This window comes from Daphnia pulicaria, chromosome 1 (assembly GCF_021234035.1).
Source record: "Daphnia pulicaria isolate SC F1-1A chromosome 1, SC_F0-13Bv2, whole genome shotgun sequence".
In the NCBI taxonomy this organism is placed as follows: Eukaryota; Metazoa; Arthropoda; class Branchiopoda; order Diplostraca; family Daphniidae; genus Daphnia; species Daphnia pulicaria.
The window spans coordinates 33,508,536-33,528,290 of NC_060913.1; the positions used below are offsets into that span (position 1 = coordinate 33,508,536).

Below are 19,755 nucleotides of genomic sequence, written 5' to 3' on the forward strand. Positions count from 1 at the left end.
CTGGAAATCGATTTTGTCTAATTGAAAAATTGAAGACAATTTTATTATTATTATAATCACTCCGAAATTTGGTAATTCATAGATATTTAAATTATTTGAGTGAAAAAAGCACTAACAAAAAATTATTTACTATTTACAAAAGTTATTAGGCGCCACTGCACCAGCATGGTCAAATATCATTTTTTCAGCAAAAAAAAAAGTTTCAAGTTTCAAGTCAAGCATAACTCAAGTTTCGTTTTCGTTCAAGATCAAAAGTTTACTTGAGGAGTCGTACTTTTAGACTGTGTTTCATAATAGTAAGCATCTCTCATTTTAGGATTTTATTCGTACTAAACAAGAAAAGTTGTCCATATTAGAATCTCGATAACTCAATGCAATACCAACAATACTATGTTTAGGTAATGTTGTTTTCTTTTCAATGTAACTTGACCCATGTACTTTTCCCCTAGAATTGCAATCATGGATACAAGTTCAAGTGCTTCGAAGATTGTTGAATTTGAGGATGAAGGTGAACTTTCTGATGATTTAATTGGTGATTCAGACAATGAAGAAGAAGATATTCCGATGATGTTCAAGCAGAGTGTTCTAAAAAATAAGAGGTAACATCTTCTTACTTTATACTATTCATTGATACTGTGTAATATTAAAAACCACTTCTATTATAACAGCATTTTTGAAAAGCAGCTTCTTGAATCAACTGAAATTGATCCCTCTGAAATATTTGAAATGAAAGCAAAACAGGAAGTTGATGGAGAAAGTAAGGAACTACTTATGAAAATGGACCAAGAAATCTTGGAATTGTTTTCTGGTGATGAAGATGAAGAAAACAAATTACTCAAATTATCCAGCCAGATGACTCCATTGCCTGGATTTGATGGTATATTTAAAAAACTTGGCCAACCTGGAGAAGGAGCTTTCCCCCCTGAAGATTCTATTGTTACAATCCATTACAATGGCTACATCCAAGATGAGATTAGTAATGAAATCAAATCATTTGATTCCACTATTCTTAGGGGGAATCCAAAATCATTCATGTAAGTAAATTATTATGAAATTTATTTTAGGTGTACTTAATCCTTGACAACTATTTTTTTATGTAGGAGAGGCCAAGGTTCAGTGATTGAAGGCTTAGACCTAGCAGTAGGATCAATGAAAGCAAAAGAAAAATCAGAATTCATTTTTTGTCCGGATCTGGCATGGGGTGAAAAAGGTTGTCCACCACGTATACCCGCCAATGCATATGTTTATTTCAAAATCGATTTGCTTGAGTGGGTTGATTCAAGTGCTGCCGAAGCATTTGGGAAACTTCCAATTCAAATGCGTAAAAAGCTCTCTTTCGAACAAGTCCTCGACGCCGCTAAATCTGAGAAGCGTAAAGGAACTGCACATTTTGAAAAACAGAACTTCCTCATGGTATGTCATGAGTTTTTATGCTTTTTTAGCCTTAGAAATCTAAATTTTACCGTTTAACTTTAGGCGTTGAAATGCTATCGACGTGCTTTGGGTTGGGTCATAGACCGCGGTTATGCCGATGAAGAGGAAGAAATTCGCGGAGAAAAACTTTGCTTAACTCTGCATCTAGATTTGGCTCTGGTTTGGCTAAAAATAAATAAGCCAAAAAAAACTTGCATTCATGCTAGGGATGCTTTGCAAATAGATAAGGAGAATCCTAAAGCGTACTACAGGTATTTCCATACCTGTCATATGATTGCAATATTTACTCTTGGTTTGTAACCAGTGAAACCCCTTGTATTTCATACTTATTAAATCTTTTAAGGTTCGGTTTGGCTCTAGAAAAACTTGGTGACTTTGACGGCGCACGTCGAAACCTTTTGAAGGCTAAAAGCATTTGCCCCAAAGATCCCAGTATTGCTAGGGCTTTACTCGCGGTATATATATTTTTTTTTAAATCGCAATTTTTATTATTATATAGATTGATTTGTTTTTGGCTTGTCTATAAGGTTTAATCTGTGTGTTTAATTTATTAGTTGGACGATAAAGTGAAGAAAGAGAGGTTTATTGAAACCGACTTGTGTCGTAGAATGCTTGGTGCAACAAACATCAACGCCGGAAATAACGTAAGTGCCAGTAAGTTGGAAACAAAATTACAGTAAAAACTGGTTCCCTTTTTTTGCAGACTCCGGAACCCTTGGATGAGTCCCATAAAGTCATCCGCCGATTGTTGCAGGAATTTGTCGAAAATCCAACGGAGAGGCAGCTGGAATTTCCACAAGGAATTTCTCAGAAAGAACGAGCTTTCTTGGAAGCTGAATCTAATAAATTAAATTTGAAGTTTGCGATGAAGCCGTTAATGAAAGGCGAAAGTATTTGTACTGTTTTCAAATAAGTCGATTTCTGCGTCAAGAATAAGTAATGATTAACTTCATTATTGAAGTTATTCTTTTCTGCATAAGAGATTTTGTAGGTGCTCAACCGTGATTTTCTGTTACATTGTGTCTTGGCCGATTGAACAATGTTTCAGCCAAGTGGTCTTCGGGACTATAACCTAGATATTTATGTTGAATCTTCCAATTTTTAGTTCCATTTCCATATAAAGAATTTTTCTGTGAACATTCGATGCTACTCAGATTATTTCGTGATTGGTAAAACATGTTAATTGTGTACACGTATTCCAACTCTGATTTCTTTGGAAATATATTTCTTGTCTCATGTTAAAAGGCTAAAGTTTTTCGTTGAAAACATAACCTAATAGCACATGACTGACGTGTATATAACCGTGACGATGTCGACGGTAAGCATAAAAACGTTACGTAATGGTAAGCCTAAACCTAAAAGCAATGCAAGAACAGCTATGTATGCGCAAATCACAAAGGGTTTGAAACATGAAATACATAGTGACATTGAAAATGATGAACTTATAAGGCTTTAAAAAATTTAATTTAATGTGAACGAAATGGTCCGCTTATTTGAAGCGGACAATTTTGTTCCAGAAAATGTTTCGATTCTTCGTAAATACGCACCCCATTGTGCAGTAATCGAATTACGGGATTGATGAAATACTCTATAAGTGTATAGCAGTGTATTTGAATATTTATTGTAGCAGACCAAAAGAATAGAGCATATTTGGTGTAAAAATCAGATCTTTGTTTATCAAAGTTTGATGTTGGTTCATAGTGCAATAACTGTAGTTAAAAGTTACTTTTCTGCTACCAATTAATACTGAAGTTAATCATGGGGTACAAGTGGTATTGAACTTCCATGTACTTTTTTTGTCTAATATTAGTCTGGCGATGGATTGTTGGCGTGAATCGCTTAGTGAACTTACGACGTTTAATTGCGAAAGATCTGCATTCTTATTTCTCAAGTTAATTTGATCCAGCTGTTCTTGTATTTTCAATTTACCGGCAATAGCCATGGCGAGGGAATCTTTGATAGTTAGACAATCAATCAGTTCTCCAGAGGCTTTGGTTTTCTCACTTTCGCAAGTTGCTATGGCTCCGTTTTTTTATAGAATTGTCGGTCGTTATGACGGCAGCGTCGGCTTTGCATCTCACCAACTCTTGGTTTATTGGAGTGGTTCCCGTCTCGCAGATTGTCTTTGCGCTTTCGCACGTTTTCAGGTTCTTATTTTTCAGATCATTTTCCATATTAATGCAATCAATTTTCTTCTGGCAAAACAGACTTCTGCAGTTTTCCGATTCCGTCTTGCTCGTCTCGTATTGCGTTTGAATAAACACCAGTCCCGTTTTTTCCTGCTCTAGCGTAATCTGGATGGAACTGAGAGACTTTTGGTAAGCTGCTATGTCGTCCATGCATTTCTTCAAATTGGCGCTTTGTTGACCGGTTCCCTGCTGGCAATTGTATAGGGTGCGGAATGAACACTTTTTCCAAAAAAAATGTTCAATAATCGATTACCATATTTGATGTGAAAACAAATTGATAATCGATTTGAATATTGAAATCAAGTTGAAAATATATTCAAAAATTGAAAATCTTTTGAAAATGATTTCATAAATTGAAAATGATTTCGAAAAATGAAAACGAATTTGAAAAATGAAAATGAACTTGAATATCCATACAATTTCGGGAGTGCGATATGACACCACCCTACTCTATCCCCAGCTCTCTCCGGATGCTATAGCCACCACGAGACAACCGACTAGCCATTGATGGCTATGTCGCTGATTCCAGCCAGCTAGGCCGTCAGCGATACTGTCAGCCCTTGCCGGGCGGTGCTGGCCACCGCTGCCGCCACAACGGCCGCCGCTGAAGTATCTCTCGACCGCAGGCAGAGTATTCTACACAAAAATAGATTACACGATCCAACGTGAAAAGTTTCATGTTCCTGCAGTAAATGACACACAGCCTACCCAGCAACGATGAAGACGGAAGACGGAACGGCCGAATGGGTGGCTTTCACCTGAGAAAAGTTCCAGTCACGCCTCGGTATGACGTTCTCGCGAAGTTCTCGTCATTCCACTAACTGCCAACTACCCGGAAAGAAGTGTTCTGGTACGTTTCGCTGGATAGGCCTATGCGTCCTGTACTGCTGCGATACTCTGCCGTTCAATCCGACGAGAAGAAGAAGGCGGACACGCCTTCTTGCTGACGTGGATCCTCATGTTGGTGCTGGCCCTGCTGGAAATTATCCGCTATCTAAGCGGATTGGGGAGCTGGACTTCTCTATTGTCTCTACGTCTTTGCCATGTGGTCCACTTGCGCCGGAAGTGTTACCTACCCGATACTCTACGGCATTTATATAAAATTGGGCCATTCCAAGGAAGAGTTCATTGGAAGGATGGCTCTGTCTCAGCTGCAGCGACGGATTGAACACCAAAAATTGGCGCAACGTCTATCTTTTCTACCATCATGGAGGCAGCGGACATGGCGGTGGAGGCCAAAGAAGAGGATCCAAATGGTCATGTTGCCCATGTCCGTTTCAACAGAAAAGCTTTTTTTTTCATGGCCGGCCTAAAATAAAAGTAGTCGTATAGGAACATGAAACGTTTCACGTTGGATCGTGTAATCTATTTTTGTGTAGAATACTCGGCCTGCGGTCGAGAGAGACTTTAGCGGCTGCCGTTGTGGCGGCAGCGGTGGCCAGCACCGCCCGGCAAGGGCTGACAGTATCGCTGACGGCCTAGCTGGCTGGAATCAGCGACATAGCCATCAATGGCTATGTCGGTTGTCTCGGGGTGGCTATAGCATCCGGAGAGAGCTGGGGATAGAGTAGGGTGGTGTCATATCGCACTCCCGAAATTGTATGGATATTCAAGTTCATTTTCATTTTTCAAATTCGTTTTCATTTTTCGAAATCATTTTCAATTTATGAAATCATTTTCAAAAGATTTTCAATTTTTGAATATATTTTCAACTTGATTTCAATATTCAAATCGATTATCAATTTGTTTTCACATCAAATATGGTAATCGATTATTGAACATTTTTTTTGGAAAAAGTGTTCATTTCGCACCCCATACGAACGTCGGCCAATCACTTAAATGCATTACCCTTCTTTGGAGCTTTATTCTGCAATTGTTTTGTTCATTCAGGTTCTAATGTCCCATATCTTCTTCAGCGAACAATTTATGGACGGAAAACAGCGTGTAGATAGTATAAAAACACACACTAGAGGGCAGAACGAACAAAACATAATCCCGCCAAAGTGTTACGTTTAAAAAAAAACTATTTTCGGAATTACTCTTTCGGAGTTTTTCTTCCACACAATAGGTAAACGTAAAGGATGGGTAGATGAAAAAAAGAGAATCACATATATCAATACTGCGAAAACTAAATATTTTAATTTCGCAATCTAGAAACAAACAAAAATGCACAGCAAAAATATCGGAGGCGCCACTTGCGCTTATAGAATAAAATACCAATCTGTATCAATCATCAGTAAAATTTGTTCTGCAATTAATTTCTGATGCAAAAGTTCATTTTTAATTTTGTAATTAAACTCCTTTGGCAACAATCAAATCGATAACCTAAACAACCAGCTCAATCAAACTAGTGAGCTGCAATCCGAATTGGAACAATGCAAACTGGATAAGGACTATTGCCAATCAAGTTTGAACCAGAAGAAAATCGATTACTCGTCCATCAAAGAAACGCTTCAAACATGAGAGACCAAACTGTCCAATTGACGCGCACGACCGATTTTAAAATTTTTAGCTTGAATTAAAAATGTATTTATTTATTTTTTTCTTCTCTGCACCAAATAATCGAAAATGTTATTTATAGTATCGCCTGGTACTAAAAATAATTTAAAAAAATACTACGACGGCAATTTCGTCTGTGAAGAAACTTCATTCTTCCGATTAGAAAACATCTTTTGTTAAAAATTGAGCATTACATCCAAGTGTTTAAATAAAGTTTACCAATGTCGGCGTTCTGGATTTTTACATTACAGTAAAACAGTATAGTTATCTGAACTAGAAATGTATTGGTCACATGGTGGATGTATACTAGGGCTTGGCAATAAAGTCTGACCAGATGGTTTTTATGGCGACCATATCGTACAATAAAAATGGAACATTTACATTCGGGCTGGTTCCGTTTTGTTTTTCAAGGGGACATTTTTTTTTTGAAATCTTATATTAAACAATTTTTAATTTCTCGATTGCTCTACGTCCGATTCTACATGTATTTTCCAAGCATTAGACACGGAGAAACTCAAGTTCGAGAAAATCACACAAGATCGTACATTATGTTACAATGTTTTTACGTGACGTGCTCGAAATCGTTTGTAGCCAAAAAATATACTGCTTATCATCAAAACAATTACAAATATTACGTAAATTCTGATGACAGTAGATTCTTTTGGCATAAAGCACTTGTAGACCGCATATTCATCTGTAGATATGGTGACCTATAACGATTTCACATTTAGAAGCTATATAGGATTATAATTATTGAATAATGTATATACCAATAAATAACTGGGATTATTGCGATTCCGCCAGCTGAATGACGGAACAGAGAACTCTGTCACTCCGCTGTGATTATATACGCAACTGTGATGCGTGTGACCGGAGAAAACAACGCGCGGCTTGAGATTTCTCAATAACTAAATTGAACAAAGTAAAGAAGAGATAATTTGAAACTAAGTGAAAATGATTTGAACTTTTTCTTACCCAATTAGATGAAGTTTTGGAAAGGCAGTCAAATTTCGGACGAAAATTTACGACTTTTTCTTCGTCTGGTGCAGAATCTTCACCTTGACAAGATTCATCAGATTTCCTGAATAGAGGAAAATGCTAAAAAAAACCTTGTTAAACCATGCTAGTGTTAAACTATACTTTTTTATTAATATTTATGAGAATTGTTTTTACCTGTAGTAATACTGGTTTTTCATTAGCTTTCAGACCAGCTAAGTATTTGAAAAAGAATGACTAACAAAACATAATCAAATGTCAAAATTTAACCAAAAGACTACAACAGTGGGTTACATGCTATTGAAGTTATCCTTTTCTCAGCTTCTTTACAAATGTGGCATCCATCTCCTTCCATTGCCATACTATTAACAGTAACAAAAGGAATGTCTCCAACCCTGAAGATGTCAGATGATGATAGGTTAAATGTTTGATAGAACCTATTTAGCTTAATGTCATCCATCCTAGGAAAGTAGGTATATTAGTTGATTCTGATTTCATTGATATTAAAGTATAAAAATATAGTTTACATGTAATGGAATCCAACATCATGATTACCTACTAAAACATAATGAGGACTGTTGGATGGAAATAATTGTGTGAATCTTTCTACATAATCTTCATATTGATTTTGATTGGCCCACTTTCCTTCATCAAAGATATCACCTAAAACCAATTAAAATTCAAATGTGAAATAAATGTTTATTGGTTTCATTGTTTGTACCAAGAAAGAAAACTGCTTTTGGTGAATGAAGGGTATTTGCAGCTGACCAACTAACAGACATTTGCCATTCTCTTCTCAACTTGTCAAACCAATGCCCTCGGTAAGGTCCTAAAAGATGAGTATCGGCTAGTATTAAAGCCTGAAGTTGGTGACTTTGATTATTCTGTGACAATGCCGGCCAATCACACTACAAATTTACAGACATACAAACAGGATCAGAGCCAAAGTTCAAAAGCTAGAAACAAGTATTATTACCTGAAACTGTACAATGAAGTAGATTAAATACTCGCAGAAAAAGAATACAAGACAGATGAAAAACGTAATCAGAAAGATGTAACGATTCATTTTTTGTTTTGGAATGTTGTTTTCCACGTGTTGTGGTAGTTTGACGATAGGTGACTCTGCATTAAAGAATCCCATATTTCATTTGGCATGTGGAAATTGCAAGCGACCTTGAAGAGGTTTCGTCGACTAGAAAAGGCCCTCAAGGCTGAATGGTTTCCCAGCCAATCTACGGCCTGAGAACCACAACACAAAGAGTGTAATTAAAACAACAACCCATCTCCCCAGAAAAACAGAACGATTTAATACAATGCAATAAATCAAATAGACATACAATAAAAAAATATCCATATACTGTAAAAAAAAAAGAAAAATAAGATAAAGAAAAAGCGCGCACTGCTCTGGTCTATAATAAGGGAAATTCCGGTCCGACTGAAATCTAAAAGCCAGACTGGCTTTCTTCTTCTTGTTGTTGTAATTTAGCGATAGTGATATGTGTATAAACATTCCGATTAAAATTAGGCCATCTTCCCCTTCAGTTTCGACATCGGGGGGGGGACTGGAAACAACACCACGCTACTAAGGAGAAATATGTGTGAATTTGAAATGAGGCTGAGAGCTATGAGGAAGAATACATGATTTCTTTCCAGAAAGAAGAAAACGAAATCATTATATATTCCGAACAAGTTCTCCTCCATGGAATGTTTTCGCCAAAAGTCGTGCAGCCAAATGCCTGGAGCCACAAAGCCGCCCTTGTATTTGAGTGTGTATATTTTTCCACCCCTCATTGGAAAAAGAATTCGAATCGAGCTGCTTTTTTCTTTTCCACAACCCTTCATCCGATTCTCTCATCACCCGACTATTCGTTTGTTTGCCATTTCCACCCTCTCTTTTTCCCCCCCAAGGCCGTTTCTTCTTTCTCTTTTTCCCCTCGTCCCACCACAGCAGCAGGGCTATTCGGACATTGGTCAGTCGACCAGGTGGAAAATTTAAAGAGGGTGGTAAAAAAAAGGAAAAAACAAGTTCCACCCTACATATTCAATCACCTGCTGACATTCCCTTTCCCAATGTATTCCCTAAACTCTTGATAAAATGGCCCCCCTCTACTATTTCCTATCGATACTACAGGCACAGGGTTGTAAAAACGAACAGAGACGAGGGAGAAAGATATCCGACAAAAGGAGACTAGTCTTTATTTTTATTTCATGGCAGACTTGTGTCGGGCTTTAAAAATATCCAAAAAGCACCGCTCATTTGTGTGTGGAAAAGGCCGAAATAAAACGACCGAGGAGGGGAAAGTCGAAATTAAGCTCTTTTTTTTTAAAAAGAAATATGTCTTTCAAATGAAATAAAAGGCAAAGCTAGACAAATGTCAGACTGAATTTACTGCGATTCATCGTTCTACATCTCCAAACTTTATTCTCTTCAATCTCATTGGGTAATGACGAAATGAAATAACCAATAAACAAAATGAAAATTTCATATTATTTGTCTGTTGCTGTTGCACGACGGGATATCATCAAACATTTGTGCGTTACATGGAGAAAAAGTGGAAGAGAATGGGGGCCATGCCAACAAAGGAGAGGTAGGTTTCTAAAAACACGTCAATTATATTAGTGATGAATTGCGCTTTTAAACAAAATGTCGACAGTCGAGCATGAAGAAAATAAAAAATAAATGTCAAATGAATAAACTGCGCGGGTCCAGTTGAAATTCATCATCTCAAAGTAGGCGAGGTCCTCTTTTATTTCATCGGCATTTTAAAAAAGACACTAACCTAACCGATAATGGCATAATCGAAATCTTGGAATGAGGTAGTATTATTCTATATCTATTGGTGAGGAAGAGAGGCACAACCCTCACCTCCCCAGCTGGCACACACACACACACACGGAAACAATGGAATGTCTGTCAACACATTAAGAGCTCCGTTCTGCGAAAAAATAAAAAGGGTTGGCCAAGATAAATTTCATTTTGTGGTTTTGAAAATAGAAAATAAAAAACAGATTGGGCAAATGAGGTAGAGGAGCTTGTCGAAATATTCTTTCGTCATGCAAGGTCAATGCTGTTGCGCAAAATGTCATGCCCACCTGTAATTTTTTTACACAACAATCAACAAATTCATCAAAACAACTGATATAGCTACACTCCAGTGAATTCCAAGTCAACAAATGTCTCAAGTCCACAATATTGGCAAATGATAAGGCACAACCGTTTTCATCATTAAAAAGAGTCATTTTGTTTGTTTGTTTGTTTAAAAAAGGTCATTGGAAATGTTTTTTTGATTGGCGCTGGAACTAAGAAAACACACAAAGAATACCAAAGAAAAATAGGTCAAAGTAATATAATAATAATAATAAAAAAGGGGGAGATTGTTCTTCTAAGATGCTGCTGTGGGTGGCGGATGAGCGTGCAGGGCGTTCCGTCTGGTGTGAGTCTGAACGTGTTTGACCATATGGTCCTTGCGGATGAATCCCTTGTTGCAGACTTGGCACATGAAAGGCTTCTGGCCCGTATGGAGACACATGTGACGCCTCAGATCCGTCTTGTGATTAAATTGTTTCGGGCACAACGGACATTTGTAGGGCTTGTCTCCGGCATGTTTCTGCTGATGTTGGTCGAATAATTCCGCATTGGGAAATCGCTTGCCGCACATGTGGCACTTGAAAGGCTTGTCGCCTTTGTGGAACGTGTTGTTATGTTGAGTCAGGTAACACACCCGATTGAACGCCTTGTCACACTGGGTGCATTTAAACGTTCCGACGGAAGCCGTGCCGCCGTTATCGGCCACAACGGCAATCGGACGAGATTTGACGGCTACTCCGTTGGGTTTAATCGGTGGCATCACCACGTTGATGGCTGACCGCTCCGGCTCTTCGGCGTCACTCATATCCAAGTCGGCGTCATCACTTCCGACCGGAGAATCATCGCTTCCGCCTCCACTGCAGTCGGAATCGTTGGATTTGATCAGAAAGGCGTCCGAATCCATTCCGCCGAATTCAACGTCATTGTTTCCAATTTTGTCGTGTTCCATGATTGTATTGTTGTTGTTGATAAATGTCTGCTCGTGATTGAGGTGGTAGTGCTGCTGCTGCTGTTGGTGATGGATGATTCCGCGGGACGAGGCAATTGGCCCCACCCCCAGCTGCTGAACGTTGGCGTTGCTGCTAGGGGGCGGGGCAATGGAGTTTGGGGGATAGCCCATAGTGTTGGATTGAGGATAGACGTGCTGTTGCTGCTGTTGTTGTTGTTGCAAGTGTTGTTGCGCATGCTGAGGGTATGGAGAATAATTGGAATGGCTAACGGGAGGAGGGCAGTAGTATGGCAAATGACCACCCGGTGGTGGTGGCGGCGCCTGGCCAGTAGGACCGACCGTCATCATTCCGGATGGATTCCCAGGTGCTGAGTAAGGTAAACGGTACGGATCCATGGAAGTAGAATTATTTATTTGCTGCTGCTGCTGCTGAGGAGATGGATAGTTGCTATTATTGCTCAAAGATTGAAGTGGTGGAGGGCCGGATTGAAGTTGTTGTTGATGAATGAGAGGTGGAGGCGGTTGTTGTGATGGCGGATGATAATCGCCTGGCGAAGATGGAATAATTTTAGGACTGCTGTTAAGAGAAGGTCTTGGAATTGGCATCTCATCCATAGTTTTCTCGTCCGATCCAGCTGGACTGTTGACGGTGGGTGTGCCAGTGCTCCGACTGGATGGTGTGGTCGACCGGCGTCCATCACCAGCAGCCGGGGTATTCCCACCGGAGGCTTTAATGGCATTCTTGTGAAGTGTCGTATTGTAGTGACGTTTAAGATGGCCGCTGGATGTAAACCACTTGTTGCAGGCTTCACAATTGTAAGTCTTTGGACGACGAGCCTCTGAACCTCCCCCATGATTTCCTCCCCCTGAAGGTTGGGCATTTCCATTCGATGGTGCATTAGGTTTCCATCCAGGGGCGGATTTCGGGACAGGTGCAATATTTCCATTTGTTGTCGTCGCTGCATTGTTGCCATTATTAGCGTTGATGACGGGCATCGGCAATGGCTCGTAGGCCGGGAATGGATTGGGTCGATAGTCGTGAGGATGCAATGGTGGTGGTGGTGGTGGCGGCTGCTGAGCTAAAGATGGAAGTGGTGGCGTTGGAGTCATCCAACCCATCGATGATGAATTTGAACCGACAGAAGTGGCTGGAGTGTAGGGAGGCGTCGGTGCCAGAGTCCCGCCCGGATGGTGATGAGCAGGTGGGAGGCCCAACTGGATTGTTCCAGGAGGTTGATAAACGTGAACCTTGTGGGAATCCAAGTCGAGAATCTCTGCAGTTTCATTGCCGCCTCCGTTCAGCTCCGTCTTGATGGTGGGCGGAGGTGGATAAACATCGGGAAACGGGGGGAAATGATGTTGAGTTTGGAGATGATCCGGTTGTCCATGAGGAGAATCAAAAACGTTGGGATCGGCGGAAAATCCGTTCCTAAAGTGTCCGTTATTGAGATCGGCTGTGGCAGAATTGACCATCGACTGGTCGCCAGGGAGATATGGATGAAAGCGTCGGCTAGCGGTCGGATGAAACTCCTCAGACGGATGAGGAGGTGGCAAGAGATTGCTGCTGGTGACACAGTAGGCGCTCGCTTGACCGACGAAAGCGGAAGTATCGTAGGTGGCGGATGAATGGTATCGATAGGCCTCCGCTGTCCCGTTGGAGTATTCCATGGCACGGGTTGAATCAACTGGGTAATTAGACTGAAGACATCCAAGGGTACTATCACGTTTCTCTTCTCAGTGGCCACCTAATGCCATAACACCACCTTCTTGTGAAATTAATAAAAACCCAAGTTAAAAATAAAATATCTGAAAATCTCAATCTTAATTTGCATACGGGAAAATCCATCGATTTGTTGCTTCAACATTTTTTTATTCCTCATCGAAATGATTGTCATCTGTTGAAATTTTTCATTATTTACAACAATAATGAAAAAGGTTGTTTTTAGTACATTTCCAAAAATGGCCCTGCTGCAGCACAAAGAAATAGTTTCCCATCCTTTTCGAAAGTTCCACCCGTTGAAACCCCCTGGAGGTACAAAATGGCAGACTCCCCCCCCCCCCTCCTTTATATCTGAGAAAACTTAATGACGCGTAGAGACGAGAAAATGTTTGCAAGAGCCCAAGAAATTGTCTCTTTTTTACTTACCAGCTGACGTAACGTGGCGATACGGATGACGAAGTGGGATTTCCCCTTAAGAATTTCACACTTGTTCAATCATAGGAATCGGTAGCCAGTGGGACATGATTCACACAGGTCGACTAGCAACTGCTGACTGTGGGATTTCCCTCACTACAAGACACACAAGTGCACACGAAAAAATATCAGCAGCGTGCTGGGGAAAGACCCAATGTCTTGATGCAAACAGGTTTCACTTTTCTTTTTTCAATATAAAAATTCAACACCACGTGGGTCAGCGTCTGTGATTGCAAGGCGGCGTATACATGAACGCGCGCTGTCTAAAATGACGCACAGCCGATGAGAAAATGTGAGGAGCTCAGTCGACAGCTCACTTTCGAATAGTCGACTTGAGAAAAATCCAATCGGAAGAACTAAGGAAACATTCCCCCCACCCCCCAACAAACTCTGACTCCTCACTCGAATGGCCCAAAAAGGAGGAGGAGTAACGAAATACAAGCCCCAGGCTTTTCTTCCCTTTTTATTTTTGCTTTCTTCCCGAAACGCGAGTCAAAGAAGAGAGTTGATAACTGTGTCCTCTAAATGCATTGAAAAGATCTTTTAGTATTTCAATTCCATTTCATCACTACATTTTCCTATGCACGGCAATGACATTAAAGACAAAATTCTTGGTTTCACCCAAAAACAACTTTTTCTCAATCCTGCTGTACGACACAAGTTGGCAAAAAAACAAAACTTTTGTTTTTCAACAATCGCTCTCAGCGCCATCTTTCTTTCGTCTACATTTTCTTATTATTTATAAATATGTTTTCGGGGCCCAAGGCCGTATCTGCTGAAATGTTCACCTGCGTATCCATTAAAAACTCGAAACGATAATTTACAACGTATTTTTTAATACCCGCACCGAAAGTCGCGTCAGACTTGGTGAAGGCGTTAACTTTTCGATTCGTAACATTCGCTTGATGAGTTGAAAAAAAAATATATATTCCACCAACAATAATACCGGATTCTGTCATAAAGTCTACACACGAAAAGTTTCGTTTGCCTTTTTTCTTTCTCACATCCGTGGAACTTGGCATTTATACCAGACAGACATAAATCTTTTTTCTAGAAATTGGCAGAGCCCCACACTTCCAAAACTGTTATACAAACAAAATTGTGAAAATCCTTTCCCTATTTCTCATATTCTTTTAGGTAACATTTTTACTAGTCGGTAAAGTTACCTTGTTAAATCGGAGACTTTTGTAACCAGCCAAATCAGCATATTCAAATTGTAAATTTAACTGGAGCCTTACACCAAGTCATTTTCGGCCCAGCAACTGAAAATGATCCAATCGCTTTAAAAAAATCTCACATGACAATGTTGCTTTAAGCAATGTTATCATTGAGTAATAATTAATTTGACGTCTGCAATACAAACACAATTCTTTATTTGTTTCAGATATGCTTAGTACCAAAATGCCCAAAATTTTGATCGTTGGAAGTGGCCTTACCGGAAGCTTGGTGGCCGCTTCGTTACTCAAATTAGGAAAAGAAAATATCAATGATCAGGTTCAACTATCTATCTGGGAAAAAGCTAGAGGAGCCGGTAATTTTTAAATCGTATTACAAATGTGCTTACATTAACTGACTTTCTATGAAATTCAAGGAGGGCGAATGTCAACAAGCCGAAGTCCTCACAATCAATTGTGTGCTGCTGATCTAGGGGCACAATACATAACCTGCACACCCCATTATGGCAAGGAACATAGCAAGCAAGTCTCAAGACCATTTATTTTGAAAACATGTTTAAATTTTAAATTTTCTTTATAGGTATTATGAAGAACTTTTGTCTGTGGGAATTTTAGAGCCACTCAAATTAAACATCAACAATTGTCATGAACATGAAGCAGGAACCAAGCATTACATCTCTCCAAATGGAATGAGCTCCCTTGTCAAATATTTTCTTAATAAATACGAGTGTGAACCAGAGTTTGAACACCATATTACTAGTGTGACTAGAATAAATGAGAAATGGTATTTCATAGCAAACAAATGTAGAAACAGTAGAATTCAATTATATATTGGCTATATCCCTTTTTATTATTAGGTGTGTTTCAACTCTTCAAGGAAAGCAAAACTATTTTGATGTGGTTATTTTAACAATTCCTGTCCCTCAAATTCTGCAATTGGGGGGTAGTGTAAAAGACATTCTTGGTAAACGTTCATCTTTTCTATAACTTATATAGTTTAGTTATCTGTAATCTTACTTTTTAATTTGTAGAAAATAACCATGAAATGAAGACAAAACTGGAAAATGTCAAGTACAGTGCACGTTATGTAATGAGCTTGTATTATGATCACGGCACTGAACTGAATTTACCATTCGATGCCTCCTACATAAAAGATGATCCTGTATTTCGATTCATCGCAGTCGACAATTTAAGAAGAAATCGGCGTAAGTTTTATTTTAATCAAGCCGAATGAATCAAACGTTACCAACTCATATTGTTAATCCAGCTGACGTCCCAACATCTGTGATTCTTCACACATCTGTCCCCTTCGGTGTACAACATATTGATCTAACCGTCCCAGAAGCGGAACCTATTCTAAAAGAGGTAAATTATGCATTATAACATTTTGTTTTAAAATGTCCGAGATTATATTTTGAATTTTACATTTTGATTAAGGCTTTAAAACGATCTTTCCCCGATCTACCTTCACCAAAGGCATTTAAATGCCATAAATGGAGATACTCCCAGGTTCTCACTAACCCTTTTTCATTTCTGTGTGCTTGTAAATTTTACCTTTTTATTTTATTTGCTTTTAAGGTAACGAAACCGTATGAAGATCAGCCGGGTGTACTTGAGATCTCCCAGGAACCTCTTCTGCTAGTTGGTGGGGATGGATTTACTCATTCGAACTTCGATGGTTGTGTATCGTCGGCTGAAAAAATCATTCAGCACTTCGCATCAAAAACAGCCAATTTATAGCGCAAAACCTTATATGCAAAAAAACTTATAGATATTAAATAAAATAAATTACAGGACATTTTATCGTGAGAGTTTAAATTTCAAAAACGGAAATACAAAAATTACAGACAAGCATATCGTAATTCTGAAAATTTCTGTCGTTATGTTTGTCGTGTCTTATTAATCGCGCCAAGACGAGTCGGATCCTGAGAAGGGTAATGGATGCCTTGCTGACTTTCGGCAAGAAATACTGGAAGTTCCGCCTGATTTGGTGTGGGGTTTGGTGGTGGTGGAGCGATCAATGGATATGTGGATGGTGGATATTGAGGATAAGGAGATGGGTATGCATTGCTTGTAGGAGCTAAATTGAAAAAGTTATGCTCCAATTCTTCAGGATGTGGCAAAGCTCGGGGAAGACCCGGAACAGGTTCAAAACGAGCTCCAGCTTCAGTATTTGTTGTTCCAGGAACATTCTGTTTGCCTTGAGATTTACCCCAACGAATAACAAGCCGCCGATTCTAAATTTTCAAATAATTTGAATAAGTTTTGGGGAATTGAAACCAGAAAGTAAAAGGTCCGTACCTGAATAATTAGTTTGTTAAAGGTTCCTTCGGCAGCCAATTCTGCAGCTGAGCGGGTGACGTATGTTACAAAAGCACATTGCTGTCGTGAAACGATAGTGATGGATCGAATTTCACCGTACTGATAAAAATGATCTCGTAGTTCTTTTTCCAACATCTTCTCTCCAATGTTACCCACATACAAAGTGGTAATGGACTTATCTTCAGGAGCATCCAAACGAGGAAGAGTGGCAGCCCGACGCATGAGCTTTTCTGCCACTGGATCATTGGTGCCATAATAACGATCTTTAATGTTCTGATCAGCCAATGGATCATCTGGATCAGTGGGTTTTTCATGACGGTAAGGACATTCTTCTCCTCTTTTGCATTCACCTTTCACCCAGAAAGAACAAATGTGTGGCAAGTTCCTACGATAATATGGTGCTGTGCGTGCCAATTTCATCAGAAGATCTGATGGAGGATGAGATTTTCCTGGACCACCAGCAGCTCCAGGTACACCATGATCTGTTGCAGAAAGCTGTCAACAATAAAAATGCATGAATATAAAAAATTCATTTCAAAGCAGCATTCAACTTACTTGTTTCTCAGCATTTTGAATAAAATATTCTTTGTTCACATCAGATTTTGCAATATTGTCTTTAATGTTAAGTGCTTGGTCTCTGACTTGAATGGGAAGTCCATATTCAAGATCTAATAAGCAAGTCTGGCAGACATTTTTAAGTTTTGCACAAGTCTGACAAATTTCTGTTTTCTTGAAGCGCATACGGGCACCAGGGCACCATCTGAAGGTTGTAAAAGGTCTGACACAAATCTTACATTCACTGCCAAATTTTTCCTTCATCTAAAAAAAAATTAGGGGAACCGAATTACGAATAAGAATTAAGAAAAACATAGTTAACGTATGCATTTTTAAGTTAAGTTTCATTCACCATTCGAACGTAAGGGTTGTCTCCTAGACATGTTGGGCAGAGAATTGGAAACTCCTAAATTATATTAAATTAATTCACTGGTTAGTATCAGTCTCAATGTTAAACTATCAAAATAGTATAATATTACCGAATCTTCCCAACTTGTACGTCCATAAGTGTTTGATGATTTCGACAGCGCCATTTTGAAACGTAAAATCAGATGCCCCACAGGACCAGACGATAACTTTAAAATCGGTCTGTCTCGGTATCGATACTAACTTGGATCGATATATATTGTTTACTTACTTCATTTTATGGAAATTTATGACAATTTTTATTTAAATTAATAAATGTGTGTAATAATTTAAATAGAATTGTAAAAAATTTCCATAACATAAAGTAATTAAATATTATAAATAAACAATGGATATCGATTTAAAGTTAAATATCGATAAACAATCCTTTTTCCTTAAGTGTTTGTTTTTGACGTCTGAACTCTGAATTGACATGGATATCCAAATACTGGGGGGGGGGGGGGGCGGGGCGGGTAGGTGAGCTGGATAAGGCGTCGCTTGGTGATCGGGGAGCACCTTGAGACCTGAGTTCGACTCTCCCGGTGAGCATAGTTGCTCCCATACCCGGGCACTACCACTACACATACAATACAGATATCTTCCTAAAAAGGCAGGCACTAGCGCCAAATCGTACACAATGATGGTACTTCCATCCCCCTTCTTGGGGCTCCTTCCACACAATACAATACAACACTTACACTGCTCACGCCATCGCTCAAAAAAATCAATAGAAAAAATATCTCGTCGGTGCAAGAAGGTCATCTAGTTGAAGACCAGATGTCTGCTAAACATAGCAGACGCACCTAATCCTACCAATACCAATACCAATCCAAATACTGGAATCAAATTTTACCCAGGATTTAGGCGAGATAGAGAAAAGGGTGGATAAACTAAACAAAGATGGTAAGTAACATTATTTTTTAAAGTAATAACTCATTCTTAACCTCATTCAAATTTACCTTTAGCAAAAGAAATCCAGAAGTTGAAGAAAATTGGAACTACCATGGCCAGCCTGAAGCTTAACAGGCGACTAAAGAACCTGTCTAGATGTGTGTAAAAAAACTGAAGAAGACTACGCTAGAGGTAAGTTTGGTAAACTTTGATTTATATACACAGTTCCTTCTATGGAATCATGGAAGTCGAGCCACCCACCAACCCTCAGCTGCCAACAGCAATCTTCCCTAGGTGAATAGCATTGTTGATCGAGGGGAAAGAAGTCCTGCAATCTGCAATCCACAATGCTTTTACCTGGGGTATGATTTTCTAATTCATGTTCATGTTTTAAATTTCAGGACAATCAGGCTGAGGGAGTATTGGGTCAAATTCCTAGTTCCAGTGTTGAAGTTTGTCCCAACTCACCCATTCTCGCATGTGATTATTGTGGGAAGGTAACTATTTAATCATCCACTCTTACATATTTCAATTATAATTTTTTTTGTAATTTCAGACCTTTATGTCAATCTTCAGCTTGAGTAGCCACCGCATAAGCCATTATCGGATGCCGAAAGGTTATGGTCTTTCAAGAGAAAAGAACATATGTTATTGCCAGCCCCCAACTCATATAGCTACATGCAAGGTAAGAGAACATTTTAATTTATAATGAACTGTTAACTTACTTCATTTTTTAGAATTTTAGAAAGTAAACGGTTTCCTCCGGCCCCATGCTGTCTGAATAGGGGATGGCGCAAAAAATTAAAAAAAATAATAAAACATATTAAAAATAAGAGAAAAAATAAATAAAAAATATCTCCCAATCAAACTATAGCTGGGAAAAATTTACTTTACGAGTTATTCACGTTTAAAGTTTCGACTCCGTGGCTCTGCCAGTTTTAGCTTAGCTCTGGTCAGTTTTTACAATGGGAGCAGATCACGTGACCGGCAACAGCCAATAGAATGCGTATCCCTGAAAACAACTTTTCATTCTTTTACCACATGGCGGTAAAAAAACT

At 39.1% G+C, this 19,755-nt stretch overlaps 5 protein-coding genes and 1 long non-coding RNA gene across 8 annotated transcripts; 2 read left to right on the forward strand and 4 right to left on the reverse strand.

The window, feature by feature from the left end:
- The first annotated feature begins 149 nt into the window (after positions 1 to 149).
- LOC124320938 (inactive peptidyl-prolyl cis-trans isomerase FKBP6-like) lies at positions 150 to 2,678 on the forward strand. Its single transcript, XM_046783849.1, has 8 exons — positions 150 to 296; positions 450 to 599; positions 669 to 1,034; positions 1,101 to 1,413; positions 1,477 to 1,685; positions 1,778 to 1,889; positions 1,989 to 2,078; positions 2,138 to 2,678. The coding sequence occupies exons 2-8, from the start codon at positions 460 to 462 to the stop codon at positions 2,345 to 2,347; spliced, it is 1,440 nt and encodes a 479-aa protein (XP_046639805.1). The 5' UTR covers positions 150 to 296; positions 450 to 459; the 3' UTR covers positions 2,348 to 2,678.
- A 3,708-nt stretch (positions 2,679 to 6,386) lies between these two features.
- On the reverse strand, positions 6,387 to 8,671 carry LOC124320939 (metallophosphoesterase 1-like). The gene is made up of 8 exons (XM_046783850.1): positions 8,095 to 8,671; positions 7,840 to 8,026; positions 7,646 to 7,781; positions 7,413 to 7,579; positions 7,296 to 7,333; positions 7,098 to 7,220; positions 6,893 to 7,030; positions 6,387 to 6,832 (listed from the first exon to the last, which is right to left on the reverse strand). Exons 1-8 carry the CDS (start codon positions 8,257 to 8,259, stop codon positions 6,674 to 6,676), a joined length of 1,113 nt encoding a protein of 370 aa, XP_046639806.1. The 5' UTR covers positions 8,260 to 8,671; the 3' UTR covers positions 6,387 to 6,673.
- An 846-nt stretch (positions 8,672 to 9,517) lies between these two features.
- Positions 9,518 to 13,770, reverse strand: LOC124320945 (extensin-like). Of its 2 annotated transcripts, none has more exons than XM_046783858.1 (2): positions 13,302 to 13,770; positions 9,518 to 12,918 (listed from the first exon to the last, which is right to left on the reverse strand). In XM_046783858.1, exon 2 carries the CDS (start codon positions 12,821 to 12,823, stop codon positions 10,502 to 10,504), a length of 2,322 nt encoding a protein of 773 aa, XP_046639814.1. In that variant the 5' UTR covers positions 12,824 to 12,918; positions 13,302 to 13,770; the 3' UTR covers positions 9,518 to 10,501. The 2 variants fall into 2 exon arrangements, with proteins under 2 accessions (XP_046639814.1, XP_046639813.1); XM_046783857.1 differs by having other exon boundaries at positions 9,518 to 12,921; positions 13,302 to 13,768.
- Positions 13,771 to 14,240: 470 nt separating this feature from the next.
- LOC124320947 (renalase-like) lies at positions 14,241 to 16,375 on the forward strand. 2 transcript variants are annotated; one of them, XM_046783861.1, is made up of 9 exons: positions 14,241 to 14,486; positions 14,734 to 14,880; positions 14,941 to 15,046; positions 15,105 to 15,308; positions 15,382 to 15,488; positions 15,556 to 15,729; positions 15,792 to 15,889; positions 15,962 to 16,033; positions 16,103 to 16,375. In XM_046783861.1, exons 2-9 carry the CDS (start codon positions 14,736 to 14,738, stop codon positions 16,262 to 16,264), a joined length of 1,068 nt encoding a protein of 355 aa, XP_046639817.1. In that variant the 5' UTR covers positions 14,241 to 14,486; positions 14,734 to 14,735; the 3' UTR covers positions 16,265 to 16,375. The 2 variants fall into 2 exon arrangements, with proteins under 2 accessions (XP_046639817.1, XP_046639816.1); XM_046783860.1 differs by lacking the exon at positions 14,241 to 14,486 and having other exon boundaries at positions 14,630 to 14,880.
- Positions 16,323 to 18,041, reverse strand: LOC124320946 (pre-mRNA-splicing factor RBM22-like). The gene is made up of 5 exons (XM_046783859.1): positions 17,881 to 18,041; positions 17,754 to 17,807; positions 17,402 to 17,665; positions 16,826 to 17,341; positions 16,323 to 16,761 (listed from the first exon to the last, which is right to left on the reverse strand). Exons 1-5 carry the CDS (start codon positions 17,932 to 17,934, stop codon positions 16,405 to 16,407), a joined length of 1,245 nt encoding a protein of 414 aa, XP_046639815.1. The 5' UTR covers positions 17,935 to 18,041; the 3' UTR covers positions 16,323 to 16,404.
- A 564-nt stretch (positions 18,042 to 18,605) lies between these two features.
- On the reverse strand, positions 18,606 to 19,507 carry LOC124320950. The gene is made up of 4 exons (XR_006914084.1): positions 19,423 to 19,507; positions 19,256 to 19,322; positions 18,766 to 19,198; positions 18,606 to 18,696 (listed from the first exon to the last, which is right to left on the reverse strand). It is a non-coding gene; the product is annotated as an uncharacterized LOC124320950 (long non-coding RNA).
- Positions 19,508 to 19,755: the final 248 nt, after the last annotated feature.

Coding starts and splice junctions, on each gene's coding strand:
- LOC124320939 (XM_046783850.1), bottom strand. CDS start 8,259: ATGGGATTCTTTAATGCAGAGTCACCTATCGTCAAACTACCACAACAC. Junction 7,334..7,412: donor AAGGATAACTTCAATAGCAT/GTAACCCACTGT, acceptor TCAAATACTTAG/CTGGTCTGAAAGCTAATGAA. Junction 7,031..7,097: donor CCAAAACTTCATCTAATTGG/GTAAGAAAAAGT, acceptor TGTTCAATTTAG/TTATTGAGAAATCTCAAGCC.
- LOC124320947 (XM_046783861.1), top strand. CDS start 14,736: ATGCTTAGTACCAAAATGCCCAAAATTTTGATCGTTGGAAGTGGCCTT. Junction 15,309..15,381: donor ACTAGAATAAATGAGAAATG/GTATTTCATAGC, acceptor TTTTATTATTAG/GTGTGTTTCAACTCTTCAAG. Junction 15,489..15,555: donor TAGTGTAAAAGACATTCTTG/GTAAACGTTCAT, acceptor TTTAATTTGTAG/AAAATAACCATGAAATGAAG.
- LOC124320946 (XM_046783859.1), bottom strand. CDS start 17,934: ATGGCGCTGTCGAAATCATCAAACACTTATGGACGTACAAGTTGGGAA. Junction 17,808..17,880: donor GTACAAGTTGGGAAGATTCG/GTAATATTATAC, acceptor AATATAATTTAG/GAGTTTCCAATTCTCTGCCC. Junction 16,762..16,825: donor TTAACAAACTAATTATTCAG/GTACGGACCTTT, acceptor TTGAAAATTTAG/AATCGGCGGCTTGTTATTCG.
- LOC124320938 (XM_046783849.1), top strand. CDS start 460: ATGGATACAAGTTCAAGTGCTTCGAAGATTGTTGAATTTGAGGATGAA. Junction 1,035..1,100: donor GGGAATCCAAAATCATTCAT/GTAAGTAAATTA, acceptor TTTTTTATGTAG/GAGAGGCCAAGGTTCAGTGA. Junction 1,414..1,476: donor AAAAACAGAACTTCCTCATG/GTATGTCATGAG, acceptor GTTTAACTTTAG/GCGTTGAAATGCTATCGACG.
- LOC124320945 (XM_046783858.1), bottom strand. CDS start 12,823: ATGGAATACTCCAACGGGACAGCGGAGGCCTATCGATACCATTCATCC.